Genomic DNA, 16,305 nt, shown 5'->3' with positions numbered 1-16,305 from the left:
GTATGTGATGACCAGTCAGTCCTTTCTAACATGCATGTGTATGTGATAAACAATCAATCCATTCTAACCTGCATGTGTATGTGATAAACAATCAATCCATTCTAACATGCATGTGTATGTGATGACCAGTCAATCCATTCTAACCTGCATGTGTATGTGATAAACAATCAATCCATTCTAACATGCATGTGTATGTGATGACCAGTCAGTCCATTCTAACTTGCATATATATGTGATAACCAGTCAGTCCATTCTAACATGCATGTGTATGTGATAAACAATCAATCCATTCTAACATGCATGTGTATGTGATGACCAGTCAGTCCATTCTAACATGCATGTGTATGTAATAAACAATCAATCCATTCTAACCTGCATGTGTATGTGATACACCCTATTAATTTTGATTTCTGTATGTGAAAAGTTTTTATTAAAAAGATGTAACTGAGCTTCTTTTGAAGGACACAAAATGACCTGATGTACAATTCAACACAAATGACATGTGATTCAGTACTAAAAATGTGATATGTGATTGAGTAAAATTTTGGCAAGATTATTTTAGGTATGGAGATTGCCATAATTGATTGCATCGACAAAGTTTTATATATTTCTTTTTGTTACAGGCCGCCTTTGTGAATTCCACCACTATGTCCATTGTGACCAAACTGCCTAATCTAGACAGGCTTGACTGGATCATTCTCAACAGCAAAAACTCCTCTGTCATTCTGAACAATGATGAGAATCCAGACAAGCCAGCAGATGAAGATTTGGAAAAATCCAGTTGTAATCAGTGGGTTCCATTTCTTTATGCGTCTGATGATTCTGATGACCCTGATCGGAGCTCCCGTAAAGAGTATGTTGGGGTACAACAGCTTACCCAGAAACTGACTAAATTCTTGCCAACCACAAGGATCAAGGTGTATTGCACAGAACCGTCCACAAGAAAAACCAAAAATACCAGCATTGACAATATTCATTGTGTGGATTTTGGAAACTTTAATAGAATTTCCTGATTGCACCATCCTTAGCAAAGTTATTTTCTGAATCTAAAAATGTTGATAAACTTCAAGCAGAAACCACTTTTATGTGTTCAGCATATTTTTCAGTGAAACTTTGTAGGCATTCATGAGTAAATGACATTTTGTCCAAAGAGTTTTCACAACTTACATTTTGGTCAGGAAAGACTGCCATATGGGTATTAGTTTTCAAGGATGGCGCTTGACCTTCTTGTCATAGGGTGCCAACTGTTGCTGATGAAATGTTTGTTTATATCTCAGTCTTGAAACAAATTGTTACTTTGGATCTGTCATTATTTGTTAATATGATGGAGTATATCGTCATCTTCATCAGGATCTGTGAATGTGATTCTTATAAATTACATTGTCATTAACCTTGCAGAGTTTTTGTGGAAAATCACGAGTGTTTAATAGTTATTTCATATACTTTGATTGTCTTGTGACATCTGATTTAATTAAAGCCCCCAGTGACTAAAATGATGCCAAGTGAATTGGTGTCAGTTTTATGTAACAAGTCAAATTGACTACAGAAACTGAGATTGCAAAATACCCAGTCTGCAGTAATAAGAAGTCTTGTTTCTCCTTTGAATACATTCTTCAATCACCTTTAGGAATATTAGCCTTCAACCTCATGAATCCAGCCCTACTAAAAAATAAAAATTGTCTTTTCCTGTCTATTGCAATAGACAAAGGGCAGTAACTATTGCCCATTAGCTCACCTTGGCACCATCAGGTGTCACTAGTTTTTAGCTTTGCTGCTGTACTTGATAACATCATGCAGTTTATTCTTTGACAGTCTGAGCCATTTTTGTGTACTAATTGACTCATCCAGCATTCCTTTGGGATTTATTGTGTGAATTAATCATTTTGCTGCAGGTTGTATGGATACTTTTTTACAATTTTAGCCAGTTTGGGTGGTTTTATCACCTTTAAGGACTTTTTCCTTTTAAGACCACGTCACCCATGCAGTCATTGATAGTGCAAGGTCATTACAATTTAGCATGATTTTTACTTTGTTTGCTTGCTTCGTTTGTAATGGAGTTGGTTTTAGCAAGTTATTTACATGCTGCATTGCTAACTTGTGCGTGTTTTCTCTTTTGTATTATGTTTTGTTAAAAAGGACAATTAAATACAAGACTGCATAAGTTCACAGCATAGTTGGCAAGTTTCTTCTGCGACTATGACTTTTTTTGTTACTCCATTAGTAATGGGGTATACAAGGCTTTTATTAAGGCTGGATTCACAAGGTAGCAGGCTAATGTTCCTAACGCAATGTGATTGGGTAATAATTTGTAGAGAAACATAATTTACTGAAAAAATTTGTTTTCTTGCATTTACAATAGAGTCTTGCATATTCTTGGAGGATGGAACCTTTTGCTTTTGATTGGTGTTTTCTGAATTCTTTACTTGTGAGTATCCACTAGCACCACATCAGAAATGTGTAGTTGTTGTATGCATATCAAATAAGAGAAATCCTGGATTTATGCACTGTGTATTTTAATTTGCTGCTAGATCTAGCTATTGTATAGCAGTGCTATACATTTTCCCATTAGGTTTGTGTTAGTATCATGGAATAACTTTGTTCAAGTGTCAAATATGGAGGTTTCAGATGAGACATTTTGGAATCTTCAGAGCTTTTAACCCGATTTGCACTGTTTCTATAAAATTGTGTTGCACAATTCTCCTTGTCACTAAAATTTGGGCATGTATTACCTCCCCTACATACTGTACCTGTGCGGAAATGACACAGCTGTGGAATGATGAACTTACTATAGCAGAGATCATAGTATTATAGATACATGAAAGAATAAAGTATTTTTCGTGGAGAAAATTTCAAATTAATTGAGTAAACCTTCCACATATAACTCATATACATTCTAATTAGCCAGTAATGGCTAAGATGTGAAAATAAAGTATAAGAAAATTTAAAGTGAATGTTGCACATTGTTGGATAGAATGAGGATGATACTGTCCATTGCAACAGCATGATTTTATCAATGAGAGAATTGATTTTCTAAGCTTTTTCTGATAGTTTCGATGAGAAATAAGTCACATACAAACCGATTTTCTCTTCATTTTTATTGATATGTCATGAGATGAAATCAGGTAAAATGAGACCAATGATGAAAAAACTTTCTCACTTGGCATAATAGATTTCTTTCAGTAATTTTTCACATATTCTACATGATATTTACCACTTTAAATGTAAATTCTTAAACTCTTACTACTGGATCGATGTAACATATACTTCTTTGTATTCAAGTTTTTACAAGTCTGACTGCATGCAGCACACACAAATCATTATTTCCATCAAAATGTTCATTCCATCAGTACACTTATGTATTAATGGACAGTTTAATTTTCCTGTAGTATCACGCATAGCGGAATCCAACTCTGTGTCAGGGGAGATAAGGCAGTCATGGATTTTGTAATAAGTAACTCTAGATTAACTTGGATGCTAAATTTACTGTGAGGATCAGTTGTACAGGAAAAGGTTTGGGTTTTTATGTCTGGAAATTGCAATAAAATATGTTGAAGATATTTTCCCTATTTGACTTTTGACCATTGTCATTGTTGTATCAAAAGCATTTATTACATTCTGTTGCAGTAATACTTTTAAAGTGCCAAAAGTTTTTTCTATTAATTTAGCAATCATATTGTTAGGTATATTTATTTAATATATAGCAAGTTGTCAATACTGAGCAGACTGGCTACAGTATGTGTCCCATTTTGCTAATACATGTTATGCATATACAGTTGCGATCAGTTTACAGATGTACAGTCAAATAATGTGCAAGTAGATAAAAGTGTGCAGTTGATTCTGCTTATGATTTCAGTTCTGGAGACTAGGTTCAGATCTGCATGTGCATTTTTTTAATGACACATCTCTGTTAGTACTTGATGCTGTTGGGTACATTTTACATAAGAGTAAATACTTTGCTGTTGGGTACGTCTTGCGTAAGAGTAAATAATTTATACTGTTGACTACCCTTTACATCAGAGTAAATAATGGGAATGATGGCTTAATTACAAAGTTTCTATAATAGCAAGAGAATCCAAATATATAACAATACAGGTTACCTTCTGCTTCTGATTCTCTTTGCTGAGTAGATTTCTGTTTCTATAATAGATAGTTCCTGAATAACGTCATCAGCCACCATATTTGTGGTCAGCAGGCAGATTTTCCGTTGACTTTATATGGTGTTTGGAAGCTGAAATAAATTTATTAAATCTGAAGATACTTTTGCAAACATTACATAAGCAGAACGCAAATCAAGCTTCTGTTAGTATCTATACTTGTGATTTATAAGTTGACTTTGCTTCAGTGTGCCTTGTTAAAAATGGTAAATTTTGGTGATCACATATAGGAGAAACTGCCAGATCGCCTGTCATCCAGGTAAAATGTGCAAAAATCGTCTGCTAGTGACCTTATCAGGAAACATCTTTGACCAAGATTTCAGGTGATAAGAACTCAAATGTCATTTTCTCCTTGCTTTTTTTGGGTGGTCATGTTTCATTTTTATGTTTATTATTTTAATTTTGAACCTTACAGGTAACTGTATTTATGGTAGTTACACCTTTCTTGAAAACTGAACAATTTATATGGCCCCACCAGTCGGGTATTCAGTTCTGTTTTTGTGTTTGTTGGCTTTAGGGCGCTTTTATTAGTTACCAGCTTTGAAATGGGAAGTAAATACCTTTTGCAAAGACATTCTGAGCCAGCTGATCTGGACTGGCTTGGGTGAGTATTAAATCTTCATGCATTGGATTGGGTCTGATGCTCTGCCAACTGAGCAACAATGAATATAGTGATGATTGTGTCCATCAATTTATCCATCCGTCCTTCACAGTCGTGTGAATCATGCCAGTCCCACACTTTTTGATGGGTTGGCTTGAAGTTTGGTAAATACTTTAGTCATCTTTTGAAGATGCATATGTCAACAAATAACTTTACTGCTGCAATTTTTATAAAAGTTATTGCCTTTGCTGACTTTTTGCTGAATGTACTTTATGACAATCATGTAAACACAACTAGTATTACAGATTTCAGGGGGCCCCGAGTGGTCTAAAGCGCTCTCCATCATGGATCACTGCCATCTCACCTCTGTCTGCATGTGTTCGAGTCTAGGGCTCGGCCAATGTGGATATGTGAGAAAGCTTGCTGGTAGCTTCTCATGGGTCGGTGGTTCTTTCCGGAGTTTTCCCGGGTTCTTCCTCCACCATTAATACTGGCCGCCATGTATAGCCTATCTTGTGCTGAAAAATGGCGTTAAACCCTATAACAACTATAACAACAATAACAACAATAACAACAGATTTCAATGTTTTGCAGTGAACTTGGTTGGTTGGTTAGTTTTCAGGAGCACTTTTGGAAAATGTTATGGTTTTCATATGAATATATTCATATTGACAGATCAGTGCATTTCTGCATTTTTTGTTGTAGTTAATGCCTTTTTTATGTAAAACCTGATGTAGTGCAAAACAGACTCCGGAGAACACAACTAGTCCAAGTTTGTAATGAATAGCCAATTTAAGATTACATCTTGACAAATATTTGTTCTGCAATTTGAAATCAATTTTTAAATAATTTTTTTTTGCAGCTTAATGTAGTGTATGGCATAATCTGCTGAATATGTCAACTAGTCATCCACTATTTGATTGACCTCAGTGAAAAATGGCACTATCATGGTCATCGACTGAAGATGGACATATTGAAAGATCAATATTTCTGTAATTTTTGTATGTGTTATGGCTTATTTTGACTTGTAGTTTGATGTAGTGTATGACACAAGCTTTGAACATCATTAGTATCAGTGTTCATTGATTATCATCATCTGAAGATGCAGATATTGGCAAATTACTGTGCTCTTAAGTTTTGTCAAATTTTTGGACCATTTAACGTGCACCTGAAGACAGAATCTTGCAAACGAAACATGCCTTGCAGTTTTGTTACAGATCAAATTGGTCAATATTATGGTCCTCATCTATTAACAAGTATTTCTGCTTCTTTGATTTTCGAAAGAGTGATTGCCTATTTTTACGTAAGTTGGGTGCAGTATTTTAATAGAATTGTGCGACTGCAGCTAGTCTCAGTTTCAGTGGATTGCTGTGAAATTTTATATATCTTAATGGTCATCATCTGAAGATACATATGTTGACCAGGGATTACACTTGCACTATTTTTGGAAGAGTTGTGCAAAAACACACTGATCTGCATCATAGGGTAGGGGTGCGATGTGGGAAAATCTGAGGTATATTTGCATCAGCATAGTGCTGACAATTCCTCAGGTTTAAATACTTTTCAATATTGAAGCTGTTCAGCTTGTGTAAATGAATCTGAAGGTGAGCCACCATATCACAGAAGTGTAAATACGAGTGAATGTGAGCCACTGTACCATAGCAGTGTATAAATGAGTGAGGGTGAGCCACATTATCACATATATATATATATATATATATATATATATATATATATACATATATACATACACACACACACAGAGGTCTGAAGGTGATTCACAGTATCTTTCAACACAATTTGATCATTCATTAAATCCAGTGACTAAAATATTTCAGTGAACAAATTACTGCATTTGTCACTGTCACTCAGGCCTACTCCCACTAATGACCGCTATAAATCAAATTTGTTATGGGTTTAACACCATTTTTCAGCACATGATAGACTATATGTGGTGGCCAGTATATTTAGTCAAGGAAGGACCTGGAACAAACCCAGGAAAAACTTCCAATCCATGGCAAGCTACTGACAAGCTTTCTCGCATACATTTGCCAAACCCGAAATTCAAACCCACACGCACAAAAGTGATATGTCAGTAATCTGTAAAGGCATGTGCCTTAGACCACTCGGCCATCCAGTGCTCCTTTGTGTGAATTGCCAGATGAACAAATAGATGCAGATTGCATGTTTAAATTTTTAGCTCCTGTACATTATTCTCAGAATACATATTTAACTTTAGCAACAAATGGAGTTTAATGCTCTTAGAATTGAGTTTGAATCTGGTACACTTGTTGGTTTTATCCACATTTCATCACTGGGTGACAAGCAAGATGAATTGCTGTTAGAACTGAGTTTGGCTCCGATTCGCTTATTGGTTTTGTCCTCCATTTCATCACTGGGTGATAAGCATGATGAATTGCAGGTGGAACTGAGATGGACACAGATGTACTTGGGGGTGAGAGGGTTGTCCACCATTTTATAATTGGGTGACCAGTACTGTCTTCTGCATTTTAATTAACTAGTAATTTCTTGAAGAACACAATATCATGAAAGCATGTGCTGACTGAAATGATATCATTGTCAGTTTTGGATCAAAAATGTATTTTTTTTTTTTGTTCTGTTTTAAGAATCAAAACTACACCATTTGATCACTTGAACTGTTTGTGGTTACTACTTAATTCTCATCGTCACTGTTGGGACATAAGGCTGCAACAACCAGTTAAATGTACACTGATGTTTGTTGCAGTTTCTTGACCAGTGGATTTTATGTGGTCTGGTTGTTATCCCTTTGGATAACTTCACTTTTATCTGGACTTGGAACTGGAAGCAACCCACGAATTGTGATGAGTTGATGATACTGGTACAGATATTTTTTATTTGCCATGTCTTTATCTTTTGCTATTCCTTTTTTAATGTACATTTTTGTGTCTTTTAGACTTCACCATTTATGACAAAAATGGCATGATTAAGCAAAATCCACGTGAAGTAGACAAATTAATTTTTTTTGGCTTATTTGTATTTATGTACAGATGACATGAATAGATTTTCAGGCCATTACAGCAATTTTTATCTCACCTTGCCAAAGGCCTAGTGAGCTTACGGTAATGCCTTGCATCCATCATCCATCTGTCCATCAACACTATGTGCATACTCGGGAGGTTTCGTTTCTGATCAGGCTTGGTATTAAATTTTATATTTAGAATGTCTTAGTGAGTGTGATCAGGAGTAACATCCAGGTATATTAGTTAGGTGATCGGTGTCTTATTGGCTGAGATTTTGAATACTCTTGAAACCATATATTTTTTAGCAAAATGTGATTAAACTTGGTATGTAAGCTTGTATCATCAAGGTCATGTATGATTTCAGTTATGAACCTGCACATACTAATGAGGTATTGTTGCATTTGAACACTATATAAACCAATTTCTGAACAGATTTTGATTACACTTGGCGTGTAGGCTTATAACATCAAGATCTCAGATGACTGGTATTGTGAGCAACATCCATGCATATTAATGAGGTGATTTTGCATTTGATTTATTTGAGTTGCTGAACTTGTCACCACTCAAGAGATCTTGTTTCTGATGAGATTTTTTTTTTATCAGACTTGGTTCAGAAGTTTATATCATGACAATATATACTTGGATTTGTTGTTTATTGCACTTACAGAATATCAAGAGATTCAATTCTAGTAATTTTGTATTGAAATCTTGTTTGTCTAGACACATGGTGTAGTGCATGCAATTACTTTATAATTTTTATTTTTTAGAGGAAAGCAAGTGACCTAAGATAAGGACCAATTAGGATGATAGATTTGAGGTTTTGCAGAGTTCTTCGCCATGCAGAGAAAAATATAACCAAAATAAAATGAGTACAAGATTTTGATATTCAGTTCAACAAGTTAGAAAATATAAGAAAATAATAAACATTTGGGATTATAATGAATAATTTGTAATTTAAACTAAAGAAAAATATAAAATAACAATAGAACACTTAACACTCTATCTTAACACAGTGTAATTATATTGTTAGACTACTTATACAGGTACCAGTGAATTATTACAATGATGGATGGAGAGGTTTTACTGAGGAAGAAAGCTGTGGGGGAAGTTATGAATAACAGAATGTAGACTCCTGGCAAATAACTCACCCTGGGTTTAACCAAATCAGGCTTGTTGTGAGTCTGCACACCAGTAAATATATCTAAATGTCAGAATTTCTTTACATATTTAAATTATGTGTTAGAAAAAGATTTTGCTTTAAAAGGAACATATTTCTTGTAAATACTATGTCCACTTATGTAAATAGGTTTGGAGAGAAGTATTGCTAAAAACTTGACAACATTTAAAATTGTTGAATATTTTGAGGCAAGTTTGATATGTTTGGTAAAACAGATTTTGCCATTTGCAAATATTTCCATATTAAAGTGCCTGAAACAATTTTCATTTATGTCTTATCAGATTTATTACAAATTATTTTATGGCGTTTCATATATTCATTGTCATTACTCACAAGTGATATATTTTGTATTTGGGATTTTAGTTGATACAAGTAACTTTAATATGCTTCCTCCTCAAAGATTTAATTGCTAAGAGCGAAGAAACCCAAGACCTTAAGCAAAACAAATCCTAAGAAATTCTCCAGACTGATTAGGTGATGGGAATGGTGTCAAACAATAAAAACACTCAACCATTTGATTATGAAAAAAGGCATTACAGTAAATATAGGACAGCATTTAGATTTGAATCTGTGCAACAGTGTTGGTATGGGCTGCCAATTATGTGTAGATAATTCATCTCCTAGCTCCCCTGTTGACTGACCTGGAACATGTGTCATGGCAACACTTGTTCTTGCATTAAGATATTACCCCAATATTATAAATATCAGGGTGAGTGTCTTACTTTGTAGGACTAACACAATTAAGGCTCTTCTTTGATTTTGTACACAGTTTGTTTACTTTTTTGGACTTTTTGATGAAACCCTGTTAGCACTATTGTACAAAAACCAACTGAGGTAGACAGATTTAATGATAATGTAAATATAAAGGAGGAAGAGACTATACATAGTAATTGTGCCATAATGTTGAAACAGATTTTTCAGACTGTTCTAAAATAGTTAAAATCAACATGAAATTAAGTTTTGGAGATTGTCTGCTTATTGAAATGGTCAACTGTTGTGTTAGCTAGGTGAGTAATAGCAGGCTCATTTAAGCCTCTTGTTTATGCAGATTCTTTATTTTTACCAGCTGCAATGAAACTTCATTGTACTGAATAATATTTATAGTGTCACAGATAAGTTGTGGTTAATATTTATAATGTCACAAATATGGTTAATATTTAAATTGTCACAGGCAGTTTAATGAAACCAGCATTCTTACATGTACGTTAGCTATAGTTGTGCCTCTGTTGGACCAGGATTTATCATCTTTAACTTGGGAACACTGACCCATCATTATCCATGCAAAAGGCCTTTGCCTTGCAGTGAATCATGATTGGTATTTTACTGTACAGCATTTAAATTGTATTAAAGAAAGCAAGGTTTTTAACAGGAATAAGTCATGTGGTTGGCTTTGATTCCTATATTTAATACCCACTGTATATTTTCTTCATCGGATATTTTCAAATCATATATTTTCATAAAGACAAGGAATGTTGTGTCAGAGTAGACAACATTTTATTGCAAGCCTTAGTTTCTTTTTAATTTGCAGTAGTAAATATACATCATATATGTAGTTTTAAAAAAAAATTCTTTTGCACATTTAAATTGATTAGAAACTGATTACTTTGCTGCTGTTAGAATATAGGGTTGATGTTCATAACATTAAGTTTCTTCACTGTACCATATCCATTTTTTTTATTCATAACTGAGGGTCTGTGGCTGACACGTCTGGAGCTTCAGTATTTTGCACTGTATTCTGCCAAGGTGTAGGTTGAATCTTGGCTTAATCAATTTTTTTATATAAAAAATCCCAAAACATTTTGTGTTCCCTTTGTGGCTGTAATGCTGCACAGACTGTACGCTACTAACATTTTGTATTTAGAAATAATAGCATAATTGATTATATTATTAATGAGATATTTTCTCAGTTGTGCTGATCTTGCCAACTAATTTTTTTGTAACACTATGCAATCAAAGAGACGTTTTACTACATTTCTCAATAATATGGATTGTCATATCAATAGACAATATATTGTGTAAAGAAAATAAATAAAAGATATAGCTTTTTTATCCATAGTTATCATCCTTCCACTCAGTTGTACAGTTTGTTGTTATACTAAACAAAACTGTTCAATCTGGATGGAATTGCTCTGGTGGCCTAGTGGTTAGGGCATCTGCCTCGGATGTGGGAGGTTGTGGGTTCGATCCCAGACTGAGTCATACCAAAGACTTTCAAAAATGGTACTAACAGCTGCCTCGCATGGCGCTCAGCATTAAGAGGTTAGTGTTAGGACTGGTCGGCCTGGTGTCAGGATACTGTGACTGGGTGGGACATGCTACATGTCTGCGGCATGATGCCCCAGTGCTAGACATCACTATAAACTGCCACGCTGCAGACATCGCGATATGACTGAAAAATTGTTAAAGCAACATTAAAAATCCAAGTCACACACACTCATTCTGGATGTTTGAGGATTTACTGTCATTTTCTATTACTTAGATTTTGTGTGTGGTGTGGTCTCATGGGAATACTTTAAAATCATTTAATACCAATTAGCTGTGTTTTACGAAAATATAAATCATTTTTAGTTCTACAGATCATAGATCAGTATGAGGTGGTCTGTCATATGTTGTCCATCTGTTAGTTAAAAGAAGTTTGAAATAAATTCTACTAAATTGCTTGGAGTATTGTCAAGAAACTTTACACACACACATTCATCCAAAGGACCAGTTGGCCCTAAATGAAAATGGTGCTGCAATGGAATTCAGTATGGCCATCACAGCAGTCAGCTTGAAAATCTTGTTGTCAATACTCTTCAGTGGATGGTCATATTAGCATGGGATTTTAAACTAAAGGCCTTATTATGATGTCTAGTTGGCTGTAAATGAAAACTGTACTGATCTATCATCCAGTATGGCCATGATGGCAGCCATCTTGAAAATGTTTTGCTACTTGTCCTGAATTGATTTTCACCAGAAAACTTGTGATATCCATCTAGTTGGTCCTAAATGAAAAGGGTGCTGCTCAGATTCAGATATCTGATATGGCGACAGCAATGGCCAGCTTGTAAATCTTGTTATCGATGCTCCTCTGAAAGGATGGTCATATTAGCATAGGGTTTTCATCAGAAGACTTTGACGTCTGGCTGGTCCTAGAATGAAATGGTGCCAATCTAATATATAATATGGCCACCACAGCAGCCGTCTTGAAAATCTTTTTAATTGTTACTCCTGATGAATCGATGGTCATATCAACATTGGGTTTCCACTAAAAGACTTTTTATCATGTCTAGTTAGTCCAAAATGAAAATGGTGCTGATCTAACATTTATATGGCTGCAAGAGAAGCCGTCTGGAAAATCTTATTGCTACTTCTCCTGAACAAAAAATCATAATGAGATGGGGTTTTCACCAGAAGACTACTTATAATGTTTAGTTGATCCTAAATATAAAGGCCACTTAACACATCCAATATGGCTACCAAAATGGGTATCTGGAGAAGCTTTGTGTCACTACTCTCAAATGGATTGTCATATCAACATGAGTTTTTTTAAAAGACTTATTATAATGTCTAGTTGGACCTAAATAGAATGGTGCTGCTCAGACATCCGTTATGGCCACCATAGTTTCCATCTTGAAGATCGTATCACCACTTCTGAATGAATGGCCAGGTCAGCATGCGGTTTTTATTGTTGGTCATAAATGAAAATTATACCAGTCTGAACTCCCTTGATGCCACCACAACGGCCATCATCAAATTCTTGATATGGTTACTTCTCTTAGATGGTTAGTCATACTGACATTGTGCCTTCAGCAGAAGACCAAACATACTTTTTAAAATATCTTGTTCCTAAATTAAAATTGTGCTGACCTGATGTCCAGTGTGCGTGATTAGAATTTTTAATGTAGCTTTAACAATTTTTCAGTCATATCGCTATGATGTATGCAGTGTAGCAGTTTATAGTGATGTCTAGCACTGGGGCATCATGCTGCAGATATGTAGCGTGATGTCCCACCCAGTCACATTATCCTGACATCAGGCCGACCAGTCCTAACGCTAACCTCTTAATGCTGAGCATCTAGCAAGGCAGCTGTTAGTACCATTTTTGTAAGTCTTTGTTGTGACTCGGCCGGGGCTTGAACCCATGACCAGCTGCATCCGAGGTGGATGCTCTAACCACTAAACTACGGGAGCTGTCCCCCAATATCCAGTATGGCCACCATGGTGGCCAGCCTGAAAATATTATTGCTACCTTTGGATGGAAATTAGTATTTGCATGGGTTTTCATCAGAAGAGTTTTTATACTGAGTTTGGTCAATATGATGCAAACTGACCCTCAATACGGCCACAATGGTGGACATCTTGAATCTCTGCTCCTCCCAAACAGATGGCTGTATTCACTTGGGTTTTTTCACCTATAGACTTCTTATGATACCTACGTCAGCCTACATGAAAATGGTGCTAATCATACATCCAGTATGACTGCAATGATAGCAGGCCAGAAAATCTTCCTGTCACTACCCTGAGTGGATGGTCATATTGACATTGGGTTTTCACCAAAAGTCTTCTAATGATCTCTACATAGTCCTAAATGAAAATGGTGCCAATCTGACATCCATTATGTCGACCATAGCAGCTAATTTAAAGATCTTGTTATTGCTGAAGAATGCCAGAGATGGTTTCAACACTCGGCAGTTAAAAGGAAGAAATGGTCATATCTTGAATTCCTGCCTATTATTTTTCCCCAGTAGAGCATCAGTCCCTGTGAAGGACTCTTGTTATTTAAAAATATGCACCAATATTTATAATGTGAAATTTATTAATTATCTGGTTTTTATTTGTGTGTTTTCATTCTTAATATGCTAGTATGTTATTTCAAGTCCATAGTAGTGTTGCATGTATTTTTTCTTGATTTTTGTGAAGGTTGAACAATTACACAGTTGCACATCAGTTTTCAGCAACAGTTTTTTTATAATTGTAAATATTGTAAATATTCAAGTTTTAATGGATCAGTCATTACATCTTTTCTTATATTGTAAATTTCACTTGCATTTGCGGGCGTGATCATTTTCACTTTCATATATTATCATACTTATGGAAATATTTTGCATGTTTCTGGCAAACATTTATCTCGCTGTTGAAATCATGCATGTTTTTATGTACTAGTATGTTTTGGTTAAATATATTCTACAAAACCTACCTGAGAATCTTGTTCTCTTTATTCCTCATCTCAAGTGTGGTAGGGGCGAATACTTCCAATGTCCATTCATGTAGCCATCTTTATAGCCAGTTATGTTTTGTTTCTCATGCACTGTGCACTGGCTATTGAATACTGTCGAACACATTTCTTTCTTCGAGTGCTCAGGTAAAGCTGACAACTTTTGCATATCTTACAATGACAGCATTGATTTTTAAAGCTCAGCAATACCACACATTCAGTTCAGCATTTCATCACCTCTGTTGAGAGTTGGAGACAGGAAGATGTGGAAACAAATTAACAAAAGTGTGGTTTCAATAGAAACTGACTTATTCAAAATAGCTGAACCAGTTTAAATTCAAATTATTAGTTATGTTCCTTGGGACATGCTGTCTTTAAATTTTGTCTAGTGTAGCTTTCAAAGTAGGCAGGTGTAAAATCTAGTTTTGACATACTCTTCAGCAAGGCTGAACCAAATTAAACTCAAAGCTTTTTGGCATTATTTCTTGAGATATATATTATATACTTGTATTCTTACAATACTCCTGTTTCTTAATCTCTTCTGCTTCACACTTTTCGTTTCTTTCTTGCATTTTATCATTTCCTAATACTGTTTCATATATATATATATATATATATATATATATATATATATATATATATATATATATATATAGTCGTGTTTCTTCAGGTTATCTTCTTTTGCTCTTGTACTTATTCTCCATTTAAATAGTTCAAAGTTTAGTTAATTACCACTTATGTATGGGGAACATTTAGAAGAAAAAAAAATATGTTAGTCTTACTGGAGAATTCATTTAAAAAAATTTATTTATAACATTTAATAACAGCAGCTGTTCTGAATGGCAACTTAGCTTCATTTATATATTTGTGTGAACGTAAAAGGTTTTCTTACCAGGAGTAACTAAAAATACATAAATGCCTTGTACTCATCAGCAATCTAACTTATTTTTGCTTCTTTGGTAGGAGCTTCTTTAGAAGAATGCTGTAACTGACAGTAGGAGTTTCTTTAGAAGAATGCTGTAACTGACATTATGAGTTTCTTTAGAAGCATGCTGTAACGGATGTAACGAGCTTCTTTAGAAGCATACTGTAACGGATGTAACGAGCTTCTTTAGAAGCATACTGTAACGGATGTAACGAGCTTCTTTAGAACCATGATGTAACTGACGGTAGGAGCTTCTTTAGAAGCATGATGTAACTGACGGTAGGAGCTTCTTTAGAAGCATGATGTTACTGACGGTAGGAGCTTCTTTAGAAGAATGATGTAACTGACGGTAGGAGCTTCTTTAGAATCATGCTGTTACTGACGGTATGAGTTTCTTTAGAATTATGCTGTATCTGACAGTATGAGCTTCTTCAAAAACATGCTGTTACTGACGGTAGGAACTTCTTCAGAAGCATGCTGTTACTGACCGTATGAGTTTCTTTAGAAGCATGCTGTTACTGACGGGATGAGCTTCTTTAGAATCATGCTGTTACTGAAGGTAACTTCTTTAGAATCATGCTGTAACTGACAGTAGAAGCTTATTTAGAAGCTTGCTGTAACTGACAGTAGGAGCTTATTTAGAAGCTTGCTGTAACTGACAGTAGGAGCTTAATTAGAAGCTTGATGTAACTGATGCAAGGATCTAATAGCTGCATCAGCATGATAAATAGTGCTAGTTATGTTGCTTGTTGCATTTGCCATTACTAACTTTCACAACATTTATGGAACTGGATGCTTGTCACATTGGTCATTACTGAATTTCACAACATTTATGGAATTGGATTTGGTTTTTAATTTGGCACAGAACGGACCTAAATAGTTGTTCATTGATATATTTTGGCTCAAAGGCAAAGTTTTTTTTGGTACATTAACATAACACCTAAAATAATTATTTCACTTTTATTTGTAAGGCAAAGCTGATATCTCTTGCTTCAGTCTAACCCTCTTTCACTTGTCAGGCAATTTCTCTTGCTTCAGTCTTACCCTCTTTCACTTGTCAGACAATTTCTCTTGCTTCAGTCTTACCCTCTTTCACTTGTCAGGCAATTTCTCTTGCTTCAGTCTAACCATCTTTCACTTGTCAGACGATTTCTCTTGCTTCAGGCTTTATCTTTAAGCTGCTTCAGGCTTTCTCCGTTGCTTTGGCCCGTTTAAATTGCCGTGAACCTCTTCGACGTTGTCAGCCAAG

At 35.1% G+C, this 16,305-nt stretch overlaps 1 protein-coding gene across 1 annotated transcript in view; it reads left to right on the top strand.

The window, feature by feature from the left end:
- Nucleotides 1-14,112, top strand: part of LOC149804430 (uncharacterized) — an 86,258-nt gene extending 72,146 nt beyond the window's left edge. Inside the window, exon 16 of the mRNA XM_089940251.1 lies at nt 624-14,112. Coding sequence (XP_089796377.1) covers nt 624-1,013 — 390 coding nt within the window. The 3' untranslated portion in view covers nt 1,014-14,112. The remainder of the gene's footprint in view (nt 1-623) is intronic.
- The last annotated feature ends 2,193 nt before the right edge of the window (nt 14,113-16,305 follow it).

This window comes from Sinohyriopsis cumingii, chromosome 2, assembly GCF_028554795.1.
Source record: "Sinohyriopsis cumingii isolate HCF-2022 chromosome 2, ASM2855479v2, whole genome shotgun sequence".
In the NCBI taxonomy this organism is placed as follows: Eukaryota; Metazoa; Mollusca; class Bivalvia; order Unionida; family Unionidae; genus Sinohyriopsis; species Sinohyriopsis cumingii.
The sequence above is the reverse complement of the archived record's forward strand: the minus strand, read 5'-3'. Positions and strand labels throughout refer to the sequence as shown.